Source organism: Stegostoma tigrinum, chromosome 16 (genome assembly GCF_030684315.1).
Source record: "Stegostoma tigrinum isolate sSteTig4 chromosome 16, sSteTig4.hap1, whole genome shotgun sequence".
Lineage (NCBI taxonomy): Eukaryota > Metazoa > Chordata > Chondrichthyes > Orectolobiformes > Stegostomatidae > Stegostoma > Stegostoma tigrinum.
Window position 1 is genome coordinate 66269605 of NC_081369.1, and position 17546 is coordinate 66287150.

Here is a 17546-nt window from a genome sequence, read left to right on the forward strand (position 1 = left end):
CCCTTCGGCCCAATATATCTGTTCTACCATGATGCCACTCTAAAGTAGAACCACTATAGTGTGGAAACAGGCCAGTCAGCCCATTGAATCCACACAAGCCCTCCAAAGAGCATCTCACCCAGACCCACCACATTCCTACGACCCTGTTTCCCATGGCCGATCCCCCTAACTTGCACATCCCTGAACACTATGGACAATTTAGCATGGCCAATCCACTTATTTTGCACATCTTCAGACTGTGGGAGAAAATCGGAGTAGTTGGAGGAAACCCACGCAGACGCGGGGAGAATGTACAAACTCCACACAGACAGTCGCCCGAGGCTGGGATTGAACCTGGACTGTTGGAGCTGTGAGGCAGCTGTGCTAACCACTGAGCTACCGTGCTGCTCCATACGCGACCCCATATTCCTGCACGTTTGCTCATGTGTCTGTCTAAATGCCTCATAAACCTTGCTGTCATATCCATTTCTCCGATCTCCCCAGGCAGCATGTTCCAAGCAGTGACCGGTATAAAAACACTTCCCCGCAGCTGTCTCCGTCACCCCCACCCCCCCAACACACACGCACACACAGCCCAAACCTCAGCATTACTGTACCTCCTGTTGCTCAAGGACTTCCACCTTGTCAGTGTCATCTGAAAACTTGGCACGAGTGAAGCGGGATGACAGCGAGGCACTGGTTGAACGATATAGCATTGCTGCCCGGCTGAACTCATACTGCTCCTGGTCTCGCTCCCACTCAGTCATGTTTGAGTCCAAGCAGCTGGCCAGCGCATCTGGGGGAGGTTAGTCAGTCAATACCAGGCTTAAAACTGTGAAATTACCAGGATAGGTCACACAGGCTCAAGTGCATTCTCCTAAATAAGGAGATGAAGGGGCGATCTCAATGAAACGAGTGATAGGTTTGTGTCGAGAGAAACTATTCATCTCAAGTGAATGTCCAACATGTAGCACCTAAACCTTACATTTAGAAAGAGGCTGTTCAAGGATAATGTCCCAGAAGAGGTAGTGAAATTCTAGAGCTTTCTTCCCCCAAAAGAAACCATTTGCAGCTGGAGATAAATTGAAAACATTTGAATGAAAAATCAATAAATCTCCATAAAACCAAAATACTGCAGGTGCTGGAAACCTGAACTAAAAACAGAAAATACTGAAACTACTCAGGAAGTCAGACAGTATCTGTGAAGGAGAAACCAGAGTTAATGTCTCAGGTCAATCTGATTACTGAAAGATAAGGAATGCAGGGTTCTGAAGACCCAACTGTAACAAACTAGACTGTAAAGACAGAAGCTGGTCTTGGATAACTTACTGCTTTGACCTGAGATAAGCTTCGCCACATAGTCCTCATATCTCTTCTGCTTTTCTGGATTCTTTAGAAAGGGTTTAAATTCACTTGAACTCGTCAACCTTCCTCCAAGTCCAGAGAGCTGGGAATCACTGGGTTTCCCAGAGGCCGGTGCCTGGGACTGGCCAGGCTGGTTCCAGGAAGCTGCCTGCTGCTGCTGCAGTCTCTCCTTGTCTTTTACAGTTAGAAGTTCAAACACTGAGCCAGGACCTGTTAACACAGAAGTGTTCATCACTGCACACCTTCAGTTCACTAGACACCATCCAGGACATAAATGACAGAATTACATCAACATCACTTCTACACTGATAACCAACAGGCACTTCACTTACATAGCACCTCTAATAGGATAAACCATCCGTGGCAGCTTCACAGGAGCATGCTCTTAAACATTTAACACTGAGCCACACCTACTCCAAGCGAACCAAAAGCTTGCGCAAAGTAGTAGATTTTAATGAGAAGCTGAGTTAAAGACAAAATGGAATGGAGATATTTGGAGATTATTAAACAGTGTTGAAGGCAGAGACAGCAGAAGGCAATGATAGAGCCAGGAAACGTGAGAATGTCAAGGGGCCAGCATTTGATGAAAACAAATATCTCAGCACAGTTACTCAGCAATAACCTGCTCAGTGACACCCAGTTTGGGTTCTGCCAGGGCCACTCAGCTCCGGACCTCATTACAGCCTTGGTTCAAACATGGACAAAAAGCTGAATTCCAGAGGGGTGGGGAGAGTGACAGGTCCTGACATCAAGTCCGCATTTCACCAAGTGTGGAATCAAGGAGCCCTGGCAAAACTGGAATCAATGGGTTTCAGGGACAAATTTTCCTAGGGTGGAGGTTGCTATTACGAGGGGGCATAGTTTTAAAGTGAGTGGAGGTAGATATAGGGGAGAGGTCAGAGGTAGGTTCTTTACTCAGAGAGTGGTAGGGGAGTGGAATGCATTGCTGGAGAGGGTAGTGGAGTCGGCCTCATTAGGGGCATTTAAGCGGCTATTACATAGGCACATGGATGACAGTATAATGGAGGGGTGGAGGTTAGATAGACCTTAGGATTAGGGTAAAAGTTCAGCATAACATTGTGAGCTGAAGGGCCTGTACTGTGCTGTACCGTTCTATGTTCTATCTTGTAAACTCTCCACTGGGTTGGAATCATACATGGCACATAGGAAGATGGTTTTGCTTGTGTGAGATCAGTCATTTCAGTTCCAGGACATCTCTGCAGAAGCTCCTTGGGTCATGTCCTAGACCCAACCATCTTCCGCTGTGTCATCAATGACCTTCCCTCCATCATAAGGTCAGAAGTGGGGATGTTCTCTAATGATTACACAATGTTCAGCACCATTCGTGAATCCTCAGATACTCAAGCAGTCTGTGTTCAAATGCACCAAGATCTGGACAATATCCAGGCTTGGGCTGACACATGGTAACTAACATTCACGATACTGGCAATGACCAAATTCAATGCCTTTACTATCACCAAATTGTCCACTATCAACATCCCGAGGTTTGAGCAGAAAGTGAACTAGAGCAATAATATTCAAGCCTGGGATGCTCTACCTGGAAGTGTGGTGGAGGTAGGTTCAAATGAAGCATTCATAGGAGCACAGGAATTAGGAGCGGGAGAAGGTAATTAAGCTCTTCGAGCCCGCTCGGCCATTTAGCATGATCATGGCTGACCTTATCCTGGTCTCAACTCCACCTTCCTGCCTGCTCCCCATTGCCTTTTATGCTGCTTTTCATCAGAAACATATCCATTTCTTTCTCGAATCTGTTAATTGATTCTGTCTTCGCTGCACTCTGGGGCAGTGATTTCCACAGATTCACAGCCTTCTGAGTGAACTAGTTTCTCCAAATCTCAGTTGTGAATGTACCTCCTCTCACTCTATATCTATGAGCTGTTGTTCTAGACTGTTCCACAAGGGAACATTTAATCAATGTCCACCTTATCAATGCCAGAAGTCACATGACACCAGGTTATAGTCCAACAGGTTTATTTGAACAAAGTTGCTGGAAAAGCTCAGCAGGTCTGGCAGCATCTGTGAAGGAAAAACCAGAGCTAACATTTTGGTTCTGAGGAAGCGTCACTGGAGCCGAAACTTTAACTCTGATATTTTTTCCTTCACAGATGCTGCCAGACCTGCTGAGCTTCAACAGCAGCTTCTGTGATTTCAAATTAAACTTGTTGGGACTATAACCTGGTACTGTGTACCTTCTGACTTTGTCCAACACAGTCCAACACCAGCATCTCCACATCACACCTTATCAAACCCCTTTAACAATTTATATACCTCAATCAGATCCCCCTCTTTCTTCTGAACTGCAGCAATTATGAGCCCAGCCAATTAAATCGCTCCTCCCTGGAATCAATCTAGTGAACCTCCTCTGAACTGCCTCCAGTGCCACCACATCCTTCCTCAAATAACAAAAACTGGCCGTATTATTCCAGGTGTGGTCTCACCAATGTTTCACTTTATTTTAAAAATACTTCTTTGCTTCTATAATCTAGTCCTTTTGCAATAAATGCCAGGATCCCTTTTGTCTTTCTAATTATATGCTTCATTTGAATAGCCACTTCCTGCGATTCATGCTCAAGAACACCCAGATCCCACTGCACTGACACACTTTAGAATCTCCTTCCGATTTAAATAATAATTTGCCCTTTTGTTTTTCTGGCTAAAATGGACAACCTCGCAACTCAATCTGCCTGATTCTGGCCCATTCTCCAAGCCTGCCAATATCTGCCTGTACTCACTCTATCTTCTCATCACAGCCTGCTTTCCCACCTATTTTAGTGTCATCCATGAATTTTGCTGTGTTAGACAGTCCCTGCTTGCAGACCATTTCTATAGATTGTAAATAGTTGAGGTCAAAGAACTAAACCTTGTGACACCCCACTAGTCACAGTTTGCCATTTCGGGAAGGGCCCATTTGTCCCAACTCTCAGCTTTCTACCAGTCAGTCAAAACTCCTCATTTAACCCCTTGGGATCTAACCTTCTAGGTCAGACTTTTATACAGCACCTTATCAAAAGCCTTCGAGAAGTCTAGAAATATACCACATCCACTGGATTCCCCAATATCTACTTCCTGCTTAAATCCTCAAAAGAACTCCAGCAAGTTTGTCAAGTTCGATTTGTCCTTTTTAAAACTGAGCTGTCGTGGGTGAATTGAGTTTTATTTTTTCCCCAAGTGTTGAGTTATCTCCTCCTTAATGACTGACTCCAGCAACTTCGCCACAACAGAGGCCGAACCAGCTGGTCTACAGTTTCCCACTTTCTGCCTTTTCTCAATAAAGATGTCACATTAGCATGTTTCCTATCCACTGGTACCTTTCCAGAATCCAGAGAATTTTAGAATATCATAACTAATCCATCCATGCAGGAGTGCTATTTAAGTAGAAAAAACAGACTAAATTGAGAGAATTTCTTCCCCATGGCATACACATTTAAGACCAGACAGCAGAGACTTAAGGTGAGGAGCAAGTGCTTTAGAGATCTGAGAATTCTTTTATCGCCAGCAGGTGATGGAAACACAGAACGCACTGCCTGAGAGGGCTGTGGAAGCAGGTACTTAAAATGCTGGGCCATAGTAGGCTATGGACCAAGTGCAGATAATGTTACTACTCAGATTATGTTGGTTGGTCAGCATAGACATGGTGGGCTGAAGGGTCTGTTTCTTTGCTCTATGACTCTATAACATGCAAAAGGATAGGGAAAAGGCAGAAGGATGTTACTAGAGACAAAAAGAACTGCAGGTGCTGGAATCTAAGGTAGACAAACAAGAGGCTGGAAGAACACGGCAAGCCAGGGAAGGAGCAGTAAACATTTTGGGCATAACCCTTCTTCAGGACTCCTGTTTGTCTATTGAAGAATGCTACTAACTCATTTGGACAGCTGGTGCTGACATGATGGGCTGAATGGCTTCATTCAACATCAAAACTCATTTGTGATTCCATGATAAATACTGTGGAGACAATAGCAGGTCAGAGGAATTCTGTGGCATGGCACAAGTCAGGAGTGTGACGGAATACTCCCCACTTGCCTGGATGGGGGCAGCCCCAACAACACTCAAGAAGCTTGACATCATCCAGGAGAAAGCAGCCGCTTGATTGGCTCCACATCCACAAACATCCCACTCGCCCCACCACCGACACTCAGCAACAGCAGTGTGTGCTATCGACAAGCTGCACTGCAGAAATTCACCAAAGATCCTCAATCTGTACCATCCAAACCCACAACAATGATTATCTGGAAGGGTAAGAGCAGTAATACTTGGGAACAGTAATCCCTGCGAGTTTCCTTCCGCACCACCTCACTTGGAAACGTACCGCTACTTCACTGTCACTAAGTGTGACAGCTCCGTGGTGCCTGGCCATCAAGAACTACAATGGTTCAAGAAAACAGCTCATCATTATCTTCTCCGGGGCAGTTAGGGATGGATAATAAATGCTCACTTAGCCAGCACCACCTTCAATCCAATAAATGAATGAAAAACCTTTCAGAAGGTTGTGAGAGTGGAGGAGATTACACAGTAACAAGAGCAAGGCCATAGGGATCTGAAATATATGGATGACAATTTTGAAATGAAGGAATTGACTGACCAAGAGTCAACATACTTCAGGGAGCATGAGGGTGATTAATAACGGTTTGGTGCGAGTTAGGAATCCTAGCATTCAAATCACTTCACACATCCACAACCACTGTGAACTAACACATGGGCAGAAATTAATACTGTCAGATATTCCTGCAATGAAATGACAGGGACTTCCACTGTAATCCGCGTGTCATCGCTCTGCTATCGAACACTACAGAACAATCCGTAAACAGTTTCATCCTGTTCCCTAAACCTGTACCAAGGACAGTGCCTGCAGATTACTTCATCCCTCTTCACTGAGGCAGAAGATTCAGCATTCCACATTAACTCCAGGCTGTCACTCTCTATTACAGTACTGTCCATTCCACATTAACTCCAGGCTGTCCACTCTCTATCACAGTACTGTCCATTCCACTACTGTCCATTCCACATTAACTCCAGGCTGCCACTCTCTATTACAGTACTGTCCATTCCACATTAGCTCCAGGCTGTCACTCTCTATTACAGTACTGTCCATTCCACATTAGCTCCAGGCTGTCACTCTCTATTACAGTACTGTCCATTCCACATTAGCTCCAGGCTGCCACTCTCTATTACAGTACTGTCCATTCCACATTAGCTCCAGGCTGATACTCTCTATTACAGTACTGTCCATTCCACATTAACTCCAGGCTGATACTCTCTATTACAGTACTGTCCATTCCACATTAACTCCAGGCTGTCACTCTCTATTACAGTACTGTCCATTCCACATTAACTCCAGGCTGTCACTCTCTATTACAGTACTGTCCATTCCACATTAACTCCAGGCTGATACTCTCTATTACAGTACTGTCCATTCCACATTAGCTCCAGGCTGTCACTCTCTATTACAGTACTGTCCATTCCACATTAACTCCAGGCTGTCACTCTCTATTACAGTACTGTCCATTCCACATTAACTCCAGGCTGTCACTCTCTATCACAGTACTGTCCATTCCACATTAACTCCAGGCTGTCACTCTCTATTACAGTACTGTCCATTCCACATTAACTCCAGGCTGTCACTCTCTATTACAGTACTGTCCATTCCACATTAACTCCAGGCTGATACTCTCTATTACAGTACTGTCCATTCCACATTAACTCCAGGCTGTCACTCTCTATTACAGTACTGTCCATTCCACATTAACTCCAGGCTGTCACTCTCTATTACAGTACTGTCCATTCCACATTAACTCCAGGCTGATACTCTCTATTACAGTACTGTCCATTCCACATTAACTCCAGGCTGTCACTCTCTATTACAGTACTGTCCATTCCACATTAACTCCAGGCTGTCACTCTCTATTACAGTACTGTCCATTCCACATTAACTCCAGGCTGTCACTCTCTATTACAGTACTGTCCATTCCACATTAACTCCAGGCTGATACTCTCTATTACAGTACTGTCCATTCCACATTAACTCCAGGCTGATACTCTCTATTACAGTACTGTCCATTCCACATTAACTCCAGGCTGATACTCTCTATTACAGTACTGTCCATTCCACATTAACTCCAGGCTGATACTCTCTATTACAGTACTGTCCATTCCACATTAACTCCAGGCTGATACTCTCTATTACAGTACTGTCCATTCCACATTAACTCCAGGCTGATACTCTCTATTACAGTACTGTCCATTCCACATTAACTCCAGGCTGATACTCTCTATTACAGTACTGTCCATTCCACATTAACTCCAGGCTGATACTCTCTATTACAGTACTGTCCAAGTCCTTCTGCAGCCTCCCTGTGTCTCCGCATATCTTCGGCATAGCAGGATCCCACCACTGCAATATGATAATGCCCAAGTAGTTGGGTCTTAGTGATGTTAAGGGATGAATGTTTTCCAGGACACAGAGGTAACGGCATGCTCCACATCATACAATGGCTTTGTGATCTTTTATATTTACTGGCAAGGACAGAAGTAACTTAGATTGAACAAATTACCTGAAAGGTGTCACTTGTGGCAGTGCAGCTCTCCCTCTGTGAAACATATCAGTCTTGATTGAATGGCAGAGTACACCTGTTGGGCCGAATGGCCTAATTTTGCACCTGTATCTCATGGTTGATCTGTTTTCTATATTACAGCAGGGCCTACTTCACTGGCTACAAAGAGCTTTGGGATGTCCCAGGATTATGAAAGGTGCTACAGAAATACAAGTTCTTTCTTTTATTAGACTGGAAAGGGTGAGTGTATTTAAGCATTGCTTTTTGTTCTAGTTCTCTGAAATTAAACCTTGCTGCATGTTAGTGAGGTGGTTTGAACAGATACTGAGTATTCCGGTACCTTGGAGAGCAGTTTCTCCAAGCAGTTCCCGTCTCTGTGTTGCGTTGAGCTGGTGCCGGCCTTTTGGTCCTGTCTCGGTGCAGTGCTGTCCAGTTGATGCCTCGAGTGCTTGTGCCATGGCTGTGCTTACAGTACCGGGCCCCACGACTGGTCGGAAGTAATGAACAGGCCTGTAGTCCCTCGGCAGTTCAGGGGGGCCATAAACCTGACATATAGCAATGGGCAAGGTTATTAGTCTGACAGGGCCTGCCACAAGCTTCCTCTGTGATTCTCTCTCACGCGCGCACACACACACGGACACACACACACACACGGACACAGACCCTTTGTTCTGGTGTAGCAATGGGGCCTGAGCTTAGGTCACTGAAACAGGGGCAAAGAGGGAGGCAATGGCCCAGTGGTACTATCACTGGACTCTCAGGTAACGTTCTGGGGATCTGGGCTCAAATCCTGTCAGGGCAGATGGTAGAATTTGAATTCAATGAAAATCTGGAATTAAGAGTCTAAGGGAAGACCATGAATCCGTTGCTGATTGTTGGGAAAATCCCATCTGGTTCACTAATGTCCTTTAAGGAAGGAAACAGCCACCCTTCCCTGGCCTGGCCTACATGTGACTCCAAGCCCACAGCAATGTGGCTGACTCTGAACTGCCCTCGGGATACAAGGTTTGATAGGGTGGATAGACAGACTATTCACATACTCAAGGAATTAGGGTATGTGGAACAAGGCTGGATAAATGGAGCTGAAGCACAGGTCAGCTATGCCCCAATGGGAATGGGAAACCAGCTGGAGGGGCTGAATAGCCAGGAGCCCAACACATCTGCAACCACCCCACCCCCAATAGCCTTTCCCCACTCGATTCGATCTGCCCTTCACATCATTTTGTCTAATCCTTGAGCACCCATGTCTTTATCTGGTTTGCCCTTAAATGCTTCAACGCTCATTTTTCTCAACCACCACCTGCACAGCTGAGTTCCACATTCCCACCACTCTTTCTGTTAAGACATTCCTCTGGAATGCCCGGTTGGGTTTAGCAGGGACTAATTTATATGGAATGACCCTGGTTCTGGCCTTCCCCACTTCCCTCATCCTGCTCATTAACGGAGACTGGAACTCAGGAAGGTGGGTTGGACAATATAGCACCTACCTTTTTGGGTTTAGTTGACTTGGATCCCAAGGAGAAGCCCTCCAACATTTTCCCAATGTATCCTGTCTGGGGATTCAAACCTGGAACAGACAAGTCTGGTTTAAATTCACCGTCCAAGGTCAACCTGAGCTCCAGGACATCTTGCAGGGGAACAGCTCATCATCATGTGGCTAACACTCACCTTTCCCTTTGTTGTATTGCTGTGGTGCTGTCCACCCATACAGCCCATCCTCTGGCTCTTCCTCTCTCAGCACTGTGTCATACTGGGACAATGCATCCCTGGCATAGATATCATCATCATCCTCCTCCTCCAGGGCCCCCACACCAAATGCCTTTTAAAGCAGTTAAAAATAAAACACATCTTCAGTCTGACATCCTGCTACCCAACTTGCCCATAGCAACCCTTTCTCCCTCCCCCATTTCTAAAAAAGGGTCTAGGCCTGAAACGTCAGCTTTTGTGCTCCTAAGATGTTGCTTGGCCTGTTGTGTTCATCCAGCTCCATACTTTGTTATCTCAGATTCTCCAGCATCTGCAGTTCCCAGTATCTCTTGCCCATAGCATAACCAACATCCCAGACACTCTTACAAAGGCTGCAGAGTGAATATAAAGTTCGAGCTTCTATCGAGTTAGTCTGATGTCATTCACATAGGGCTCCACTACGCCTTCAAACCTGAAACCAGTGCAACGTCTGGGCCATCAGATTTCAGTAATTCATTACGAATAAAACACGCAGGGGCTTCTTGAGGATGTGAAAGGTATTATTGTATAAATCACACTTCCCGAGCCCTGCACTCTCCTTGTTTTCATGCTGCCTGCCCAGCCTCCAGCACTGAAGGTGCAGGAGCTCTTTCCAATTAAACAGGGGAAATAATAAAGGCATCGTCTCCAGTCCCCAACAGAACCTCCCTCGGTAACTGCCTCAGGTTGAACCGCAAAGTGCTTTTTCTTCCAAAAGCAGGAAGACCTGAAAAAAAAACCGACTTGGGTGGACTGTTGGGAGGTAACACTGGCACCACATAAATGCCAGGCATGACCATCGCCAACAAAGAGAATCTCACCATCACCCTTTGTCATTCAGTGGCATCACCATCACCTGGCACATCACTATAAACATTCTGAGGGTCATTATCGACCAGAAACTGGACTGACCTAGCCACATAAATACTGTGGCGACAACAGCTGCAGGACTGGGAACTTTGTGAGAACTGATGTACCTCCTAACTCGACAAAGCTTGTCCATCATCCACATGATGTAAGTAACTCACTCTCACAAACCCATATTCTGTTATTATCAATGTTCTCCGAGCAGCCTCACATTGTTCCAGTTACAAACCTGAGCTCAACCAAAACTCTGCTGTCCCGTCCTTACACACACCGACCTTACCCCATCACCACTGTACCTTGCTGTCCCGTCCTTACACACACCGACCCTACCCCATCACCACTGTACCTTGCTGTCCCGTCCTTACACACACCGACCTTACCCCATCACCACTGTACCTTGCTGTCCCGTCCTTACACACACCGACCTTACCCCATCACCACTGTACCTTGCTGTCCCGTCCTTACACACACCGACCTTACCCCATCACCACTGTACCTTGCTGTCCCGTCCTTACACACACCGACCTTACCCCATCACCACTGTACCTTGCTGTCCCGTCCTTACACACACCGACCTTACCCCATCACCACTGTACCTTGCTGTCCCGTCCTTACACACACCGACCTTACCCCATCACCACTGTACCTTGCTGTCCCGTCCTTACACACACCGACCCTACCCCATCACCACTGTACCTTGCTGTCCCGTCCTTACACACACCGACCCTACCCCATCACCACTGTACCTTGCTGTCCCGTCCTTACACACACCGACCTTACCCCATCACCACTGTACCTTGCTGTCCCGTCCTTACACACACCGACCTTACCCCATCACCACTGTACCTTGCTGTCCCGTCCTTACACACACCGACCCTACCCCATCACCACTGTACCTTGCTGTCCCGTCCTTACACACACCGACCCTACCCCATCACCACTGTACCTTGCTGTCCCGTCCTTACACACACCGACCCTACCCCATCACCACTGTACCTTGCTGTCCCGTCCTTACACACACCGACCTTACCCCATCACCACTGTACCTTGCTGTCCCGTCCTAACACACACCGACCCTACCCCATCACCACTGTACCTTGCTGTCCCGTCCTTACACACACCGACCTTACCCCATCACCACTGTACCTTGCTGTCCCGTCCTTACACACACCGACCTTACCCCATCACCACTGTACCTTGCTGTCCCGTCCTTACACACACCGACCCTACCCCATCACCACTGTACCTTGCTGTCCCGTCCTTACACACACCGACCCTACCCCATCACCACTGTACCTTGCTGTCCCGTCCTAACACACACCGACCCTACCCCATCACCACTGTACCTTGCTGTCCCGTCCTTACACACACCGACCCTACCCCATCACCACTGTACCTTGCTGTCCCGTCCTTACACACACCGACCCTACCCCATCACCACTGTACCTTGCTGTCCCGTCCTTACACACACCGACCCTACCCCATCACCACTGTACCTTGCTGTCCCGTCCTAACACACACCAACCCTAACCCATCACTACTGTGCCTGCTGCCTGTCTCTCGGAAATGTTACAGGGTGGGCAGAAGTCATTTGGCCCCCTGTGCCTGCCCCTGGTCTCACACTGGCTCCCAGTCCACTAACACCTCCCATTTAAAACATCATGTTATTTAAATCCTTCAAAAGTCTCTCCATGGCACACAACCCCTCCTGCCCCACAAAAGTCCTACAACACAGATTTTACCACTTCTTCGGTTTTGGTCCCCTGCTGGCATTCCTGCCATTTGTTCTTCCCAAGTAAAGTCAAAGAGGTTTACCTGCCCCGTGATGCCAAGCTTCCTGACCGTGCTGGGTTGAATATCCCTGAGCAGGCTGCTGGTCCTGTCTGAGTCAGTGTCGAACATGTTACTGCAGCCCTGTCTAATTGCCCCAAACAAAGCCCTGCCAGGATCGATTCCACTGTATCCTAGGCCATGGCGGTCATCCTTTGGTGTGAAATCCATTACTATCACATCTTTTGGTGCAAATGTGACATTTTCAGGCTGGTGCTCATCCTCTTCCTCCTGGAAGGAAAACCAGAACCAAGATTTGTATTCTCGTACAGTTACAGCAAGATCTCACAATTATGACACATTATTAAAGATGAGAACTTTTCTGCTAAATTCCTTTCTGTGTTTAGAAAGAGAGAAAACAGGAAGAGATCAAACTGTCTAACACTGAATGAAATCTTGATTCACATCCTAATCCCCTTTATCACCCTGGTCCTCAATACTGCTGTCTAACAAAGAAAATCATCAACTTCGGGCAGAGGTGACTGCGACCTCCCTGTGCCAGGATCAGGGATGTCACTGAGCGATGCAGGGCACCCTGAACGGAGAGAATTAGTAGTCAGGGGTTGAGGTTTTCATTAGTGCCAATGATGTGGTAGAATAAGGGATCAGGCCTGGCATCAAAACTTTAGGAATCTAGGCAGTCGACTAAGAAGCAGAGCTTAAAGGGAGTAATCTCTATGTTACTACCAGTTCAATGTGCTAGCCTTTGAGGAGGTCAGGGCAGATAATGTGTGGAGGAGGGAAGGTTTTAGATTTCTGGATCACCAGGAGGATTTCTGGAGAAGGTGGAGAAGGTCAACACTTGAACAAAAGTGGGTACCAACACCGGGAGGAATTTAAACTAGCTCAGCTGGGAAATGGGACACACACTATCAGTACATAGGGACATAACATAGGAATTAGTGCAGAGGCAGTTCAGTCATATGGAGTTTCAAAGGAGTAAGGCCAGGCTGCATGGCATCTACTTTAAAGCTTGGAGTGTTAGAGGTAAGGCAGGTGAGTTAAGGGTGTGCATTGACAGGTGGATTTGCAATGTTGTTGTCATCATGGAAACATGCTTGAGGGAGGGGCAGGATTAACAATTCCGCATTCCAGGGTACAGGATCTTCAGGCAGGAAAAGAGGAGGTGGTGTCACATTGTGAATGAAGGAGTCAGTTACTGCAGTAAAGAGGGATGACACCTTTGAAAGGATTTTCACACGAGGTTTTGTGAGTAGAGCTGAGGAATAAAAATGGGGAAGTCACATTGCTGGGAATGTATTCTTGACTCCCAAACAGACAGCAGGAAATAGAGGAGCAAATATACAGACAATTCACTGAGGTGTATAAATACAGTAATAGGGTAATTACATTAGGGGATTTCAACTTTCCCTAATTAGGATAGTCATAGTGTAAAAGCTTTAGAGGGGCAGAATTCTTGAAATGTATTCAGCAGAGCTTTTTATAAACAACATGTAGAAGGTCAAACTAGGAATAGCGCAGTGCTGGACCTAATTCTAGGGAAGGAAGCCAGACAGATGTTGGTGGTGACAATGGGGAAGCATTTTAGTAATAACGGCCTCAATTCTTTATTCATTACACAGACATGAAAGTGCTAGAGAAGAAAATGCAGGAGTGATGAACATTGTGGGTGTGGTTGGTAAATTTGCAGATGACACCAAAATCAGTTGTGTAGTGGACAGTGAAGAAGATTATCTCAGAGTACAACTAGATCCTGACCTAATGGGCCACCGAGTTGCAGATGGAGTTTAATTTAGATAAATGTGAGGTGTTGCACTTTGGAAAGGCAAATCAGAGCAGGACTTATACACTTCATGGTAAGGTCCTGGGGAGTGTTGCTGAACAAAGAAACTTGGCGCAAAAACAGAAGTTGCTGGAAAAGCCCAGGTCTGGCAGCATCTGTAAAGAAAGCATCAGATTTACCGTTTGGGTTCAGTGACCCTTGCTCAGAACTCATGGACCCGAAACATTCACTCTGATATTTTCTTCACAGACACTGCCAGAGCTGCTGAGCTTTTCCAGCAACTTCTGTTTTTGTTCCTGATTTACAGCCTCCGCAGTTCTTTTGATTTTCAAAGAAATCTTGGGAGTGCAGGTGCATCACTCCTTGAAAGTAGAATCACAGGTGAACAGGGTAGTGAAGGCAGCGTTTGGTATGGCTGCCTTTATTGTTCAATGCATCGCGCATTGGAATTTGGGAGGTCACGTTGCGGCTGCACAGGACATTGGTTTGGCCACTTTAGAATACTGCATTCAGTTCGAGGCTCCCTCCTATAGGGAGGACGTTGTAGAGCTTAAAAGGGTTCAGAAAAGATTTACATGGATGTTGCCAGAGTTGGAGTGTTTGAGCTATAAGGTGAGGCTGAAAAGGCTGGGGCTATTTTCCCTGGAACTTCGGAGGCGGAGAGATGATCTTCTAGAAATTTATAAAATCATGAGGGGCATGGATAGGGTGAGTAGTCAGGTCTTTACCCCGGGGCGTGGGAGTCCAAAACTAGAGGGGCATAGGTTTAAGGTGAGAGGGGAGAGATTTAAAAAGGATCTAAGGGGCAACATTTTCACACAGAGGGTGATGCGTGTATGGAATGAGCTGCCAGAGGTGGTGGTGGGGGCTGGTACAGTTACAGCATTTAACAGGCATCTGGATGGGTACATGAATAGGCAGGGTTTAGAGGGATATAGGCCACTCGCTGGCAAATGGGACTAGATTTATCTAGGGTATCTGGTCAGCATGGACAAGTTGGACCGTAGGGTCTGTTTCCAGGCTATATATCTCTATGACTCTAAGAAAGTTTGCAGATGACACAAAGACTGGCCAGGTTGTTGCCGAGTGGTTATAGGAGGATGTAGATAGATGGGTCAGGTGGGCAGATCTGTTGCAGATGGAACTAGTAACAAGACAAAGGGAGCGGTCAATGAATGGTAGGACACAGGAAGCTCAGAGGAACAGAGGGATCTTGGGGAGCTTGTCCACAGACACCTGAAGGTGGCAGGACATGTTAATAAGGGAGTTAACAAGGCATATGGGACACTTACCTTTATCAATTATTCCATAATATTAAATAGTTTAATCATTTGAAACAACTTAATGCAATCATCCCTCAATTTCCTACTATCCACTCTGTAGCATTCAACATTATTTTAATCCTCTTTGGTACAGAATTCTGCCCCTACCAGCAAGTTCCTAAGTTGTACATGTCTATATTAATAAATACTCACAACAATCTTGTTCACTATTTCGTTGTGATCAAAGCTTTGGGAGCTGGAATACAATGTGGGGAAATATAGGAAAACAGAAGTAGAGTATATCTGGAAGTGGGAGAAGCTGGGCAGTGTTAAACTTCAAAGGGACTTGGGTGACCATGTTCATGAGTCACTGAGTGAACATGCAGGTACAGCAACTAATTAGAAAGTAGACGGCAGCTGACCTTTTAAACAAGAGCTTTTGAATATCGGGGTAAAGATGTCTTACTGCACTTGTACAGAGCCTTGGTGAGATCACACCCACCATCTTCAGAGGCTTTTTTTGGTCTCCTTGCCAAAGATCATATGTTCACAGAGACAGTGGTTCATTAAACTAATACCTGGGGTGCAGCTGGTTAGAACCACCAATGCTGCCTGGCCTGCCGTGTTCCTCCAGCTCCACACTGTGTTACACCTGGGATGGAGCGATTGTTTTCTGAGGAACTGTTAAATAGACTGGCTCTATATCTTCTGGCAAAGAATGAGATGCTATCTCTTTCAAATATACAAAATGGTAAAGGGATCGACAGGGCAGATTCAGAAAGGATGTCTGCCCTGACTGTGATGGCATGCACTGTCAACACAACAAGATCCTCTCCCAGTTATGGGGAAGGCCATTTTGGACTGAGATGACGAGGAATTTCTTCAAAAGGTAGTGAAGCTTTGGAATTATTTGTCCCAGAGGAGGCTCAGTCACTGAGTATGGTCAAACTGGAGATTGTTAGATTTCTACAGAACAAAATCAGCAAGGGAGATGGGATTGTACCAAATAATGGTGTTGAAATAGCAGATCAGCCATGATCTCACTGAATGATGGACCAGACACAAAGAGTCAAATGGCTTCTGCCTGCGTTTGTTCATATCTTACTGGTGCATCTGCATTTCACCCCTGAAAGGCCAGGATTTTGTTCCTGGTGGTGCCTGGAACTTCACACTCCGGCTGGGCCCGAAACAGAGTGCTGTCAAGCTGCAGCCTTTTGTTTTCAAGTATTCTCGTGATAAAGACAGATTTTCCATCAACTCAAAATGATTAATTTCTACCTGTCCTCCAGCTTTTAATAAAGCATGTAATTGGATCACTGAATTTCTCTGTTCTTCTACCATTCCAATTTTCTCACCTTTTGGAAATTAATCTGGTCCACCTGTCCTTTAGGTACAGAGTGGATGCCTTTTCACTTCTCCGTACAAAGCTTATACTAACGGCACACAACACAATACTGCAGGTAATTAAATGCTAAATTGTTAAAAGCAGGGAATTGCAGGGTCCGGACACGAGATTCAGGACACTAAGTCGTACCTGCGATCCGTCTGAACCTTCATCAGGCAAGGAACAGCCGTACACTTTCACACCTGTCTCTGTGTGGCAAACAAAACAGAAACAGTAAGCAGCAATGAGTCCTACATTTTTCCAGCTATGTTGTATGTATTAGACGGGAAGGTCCATGATGTTCAGTCAGTAAGTGGAGCCTTAGGGGTGTTCAGAGTGAAGCTGGAGATCCCAGCTCAGGCTGTGACACTGTAATTAAACCAATCTCTGGGCCAGAGGGAAATCAGATAGAGTTCCTATCCTGGTCATTTTCTTTTCAAAGCAGATACAGCGAAGCGAAGACCATTAGCTACAGACCATTAATATTTGATAGGGATTTCAGGAGAGCGGTGAGAATCAGCTTGCTACGACAGTCTGTCTTTTAGTTGAATAGCACAGATATATTTTAGGAGAAGCTCGGTAAACATACAAAGAAGAAAGGAATCCTGCTGGTGAGAGAAACCAGTCGTCTTCCACTCATTAGAACAAACACAAGAATGCCAACTTTCAGTCATTGCCATAATTTATCCTACGGAAAAGGATACCGATAGGTTAGAAAATCCAATCCAATTGGTTAGACTCTGCCCTGGAGAAAACAGAGAACTAACCGACTCCCAAACCCTTTTGGATTTTGCAGAGATTGGGGCCCTGCCAATGAACGG

At 46.0% G+C, this 17546-nt stretch overlaps 1 protein-coding gene across 2 annotated transcripts in view; it reads right to left on the minus strand.

The window, feature by feature from the left end:
- The window catches only part of gpatch1 (G patch domain containing 1), a 50918-nt gene that overhangs the window by 18294 nt on the left and 15078 nt on the right, over nt 1-17546 (minus strand). For both annotated transcript variants that reach the window (XM_059651808.1, XM_059651809.1), the window contains 7 exons: nt 16876-16934; nt 12321-12566; nt 9582-9732; nt 9401-9480; nt 8254-8458; nt 1309-1554; nt 597-775 (listed from right to left, as the gene is read on the minus strand). In XM_059651808.1, coding sequence (XP_059507791.1) covers nt 597-775; nt 1309-1554; nt 8254-8458; nt 9401-9480; nt 9582-9732; nt 12321-12566; nt 16876-16934 — 1166 coding nt within the window. The remainder of the gene's footprint in view (nt 1-596; nt 776-1308; nt 1555-8253; nt 8459-9400; nt 9481-9581; nt 9733-12320; nt 12567-16875; nt 16935-17546) is intronic.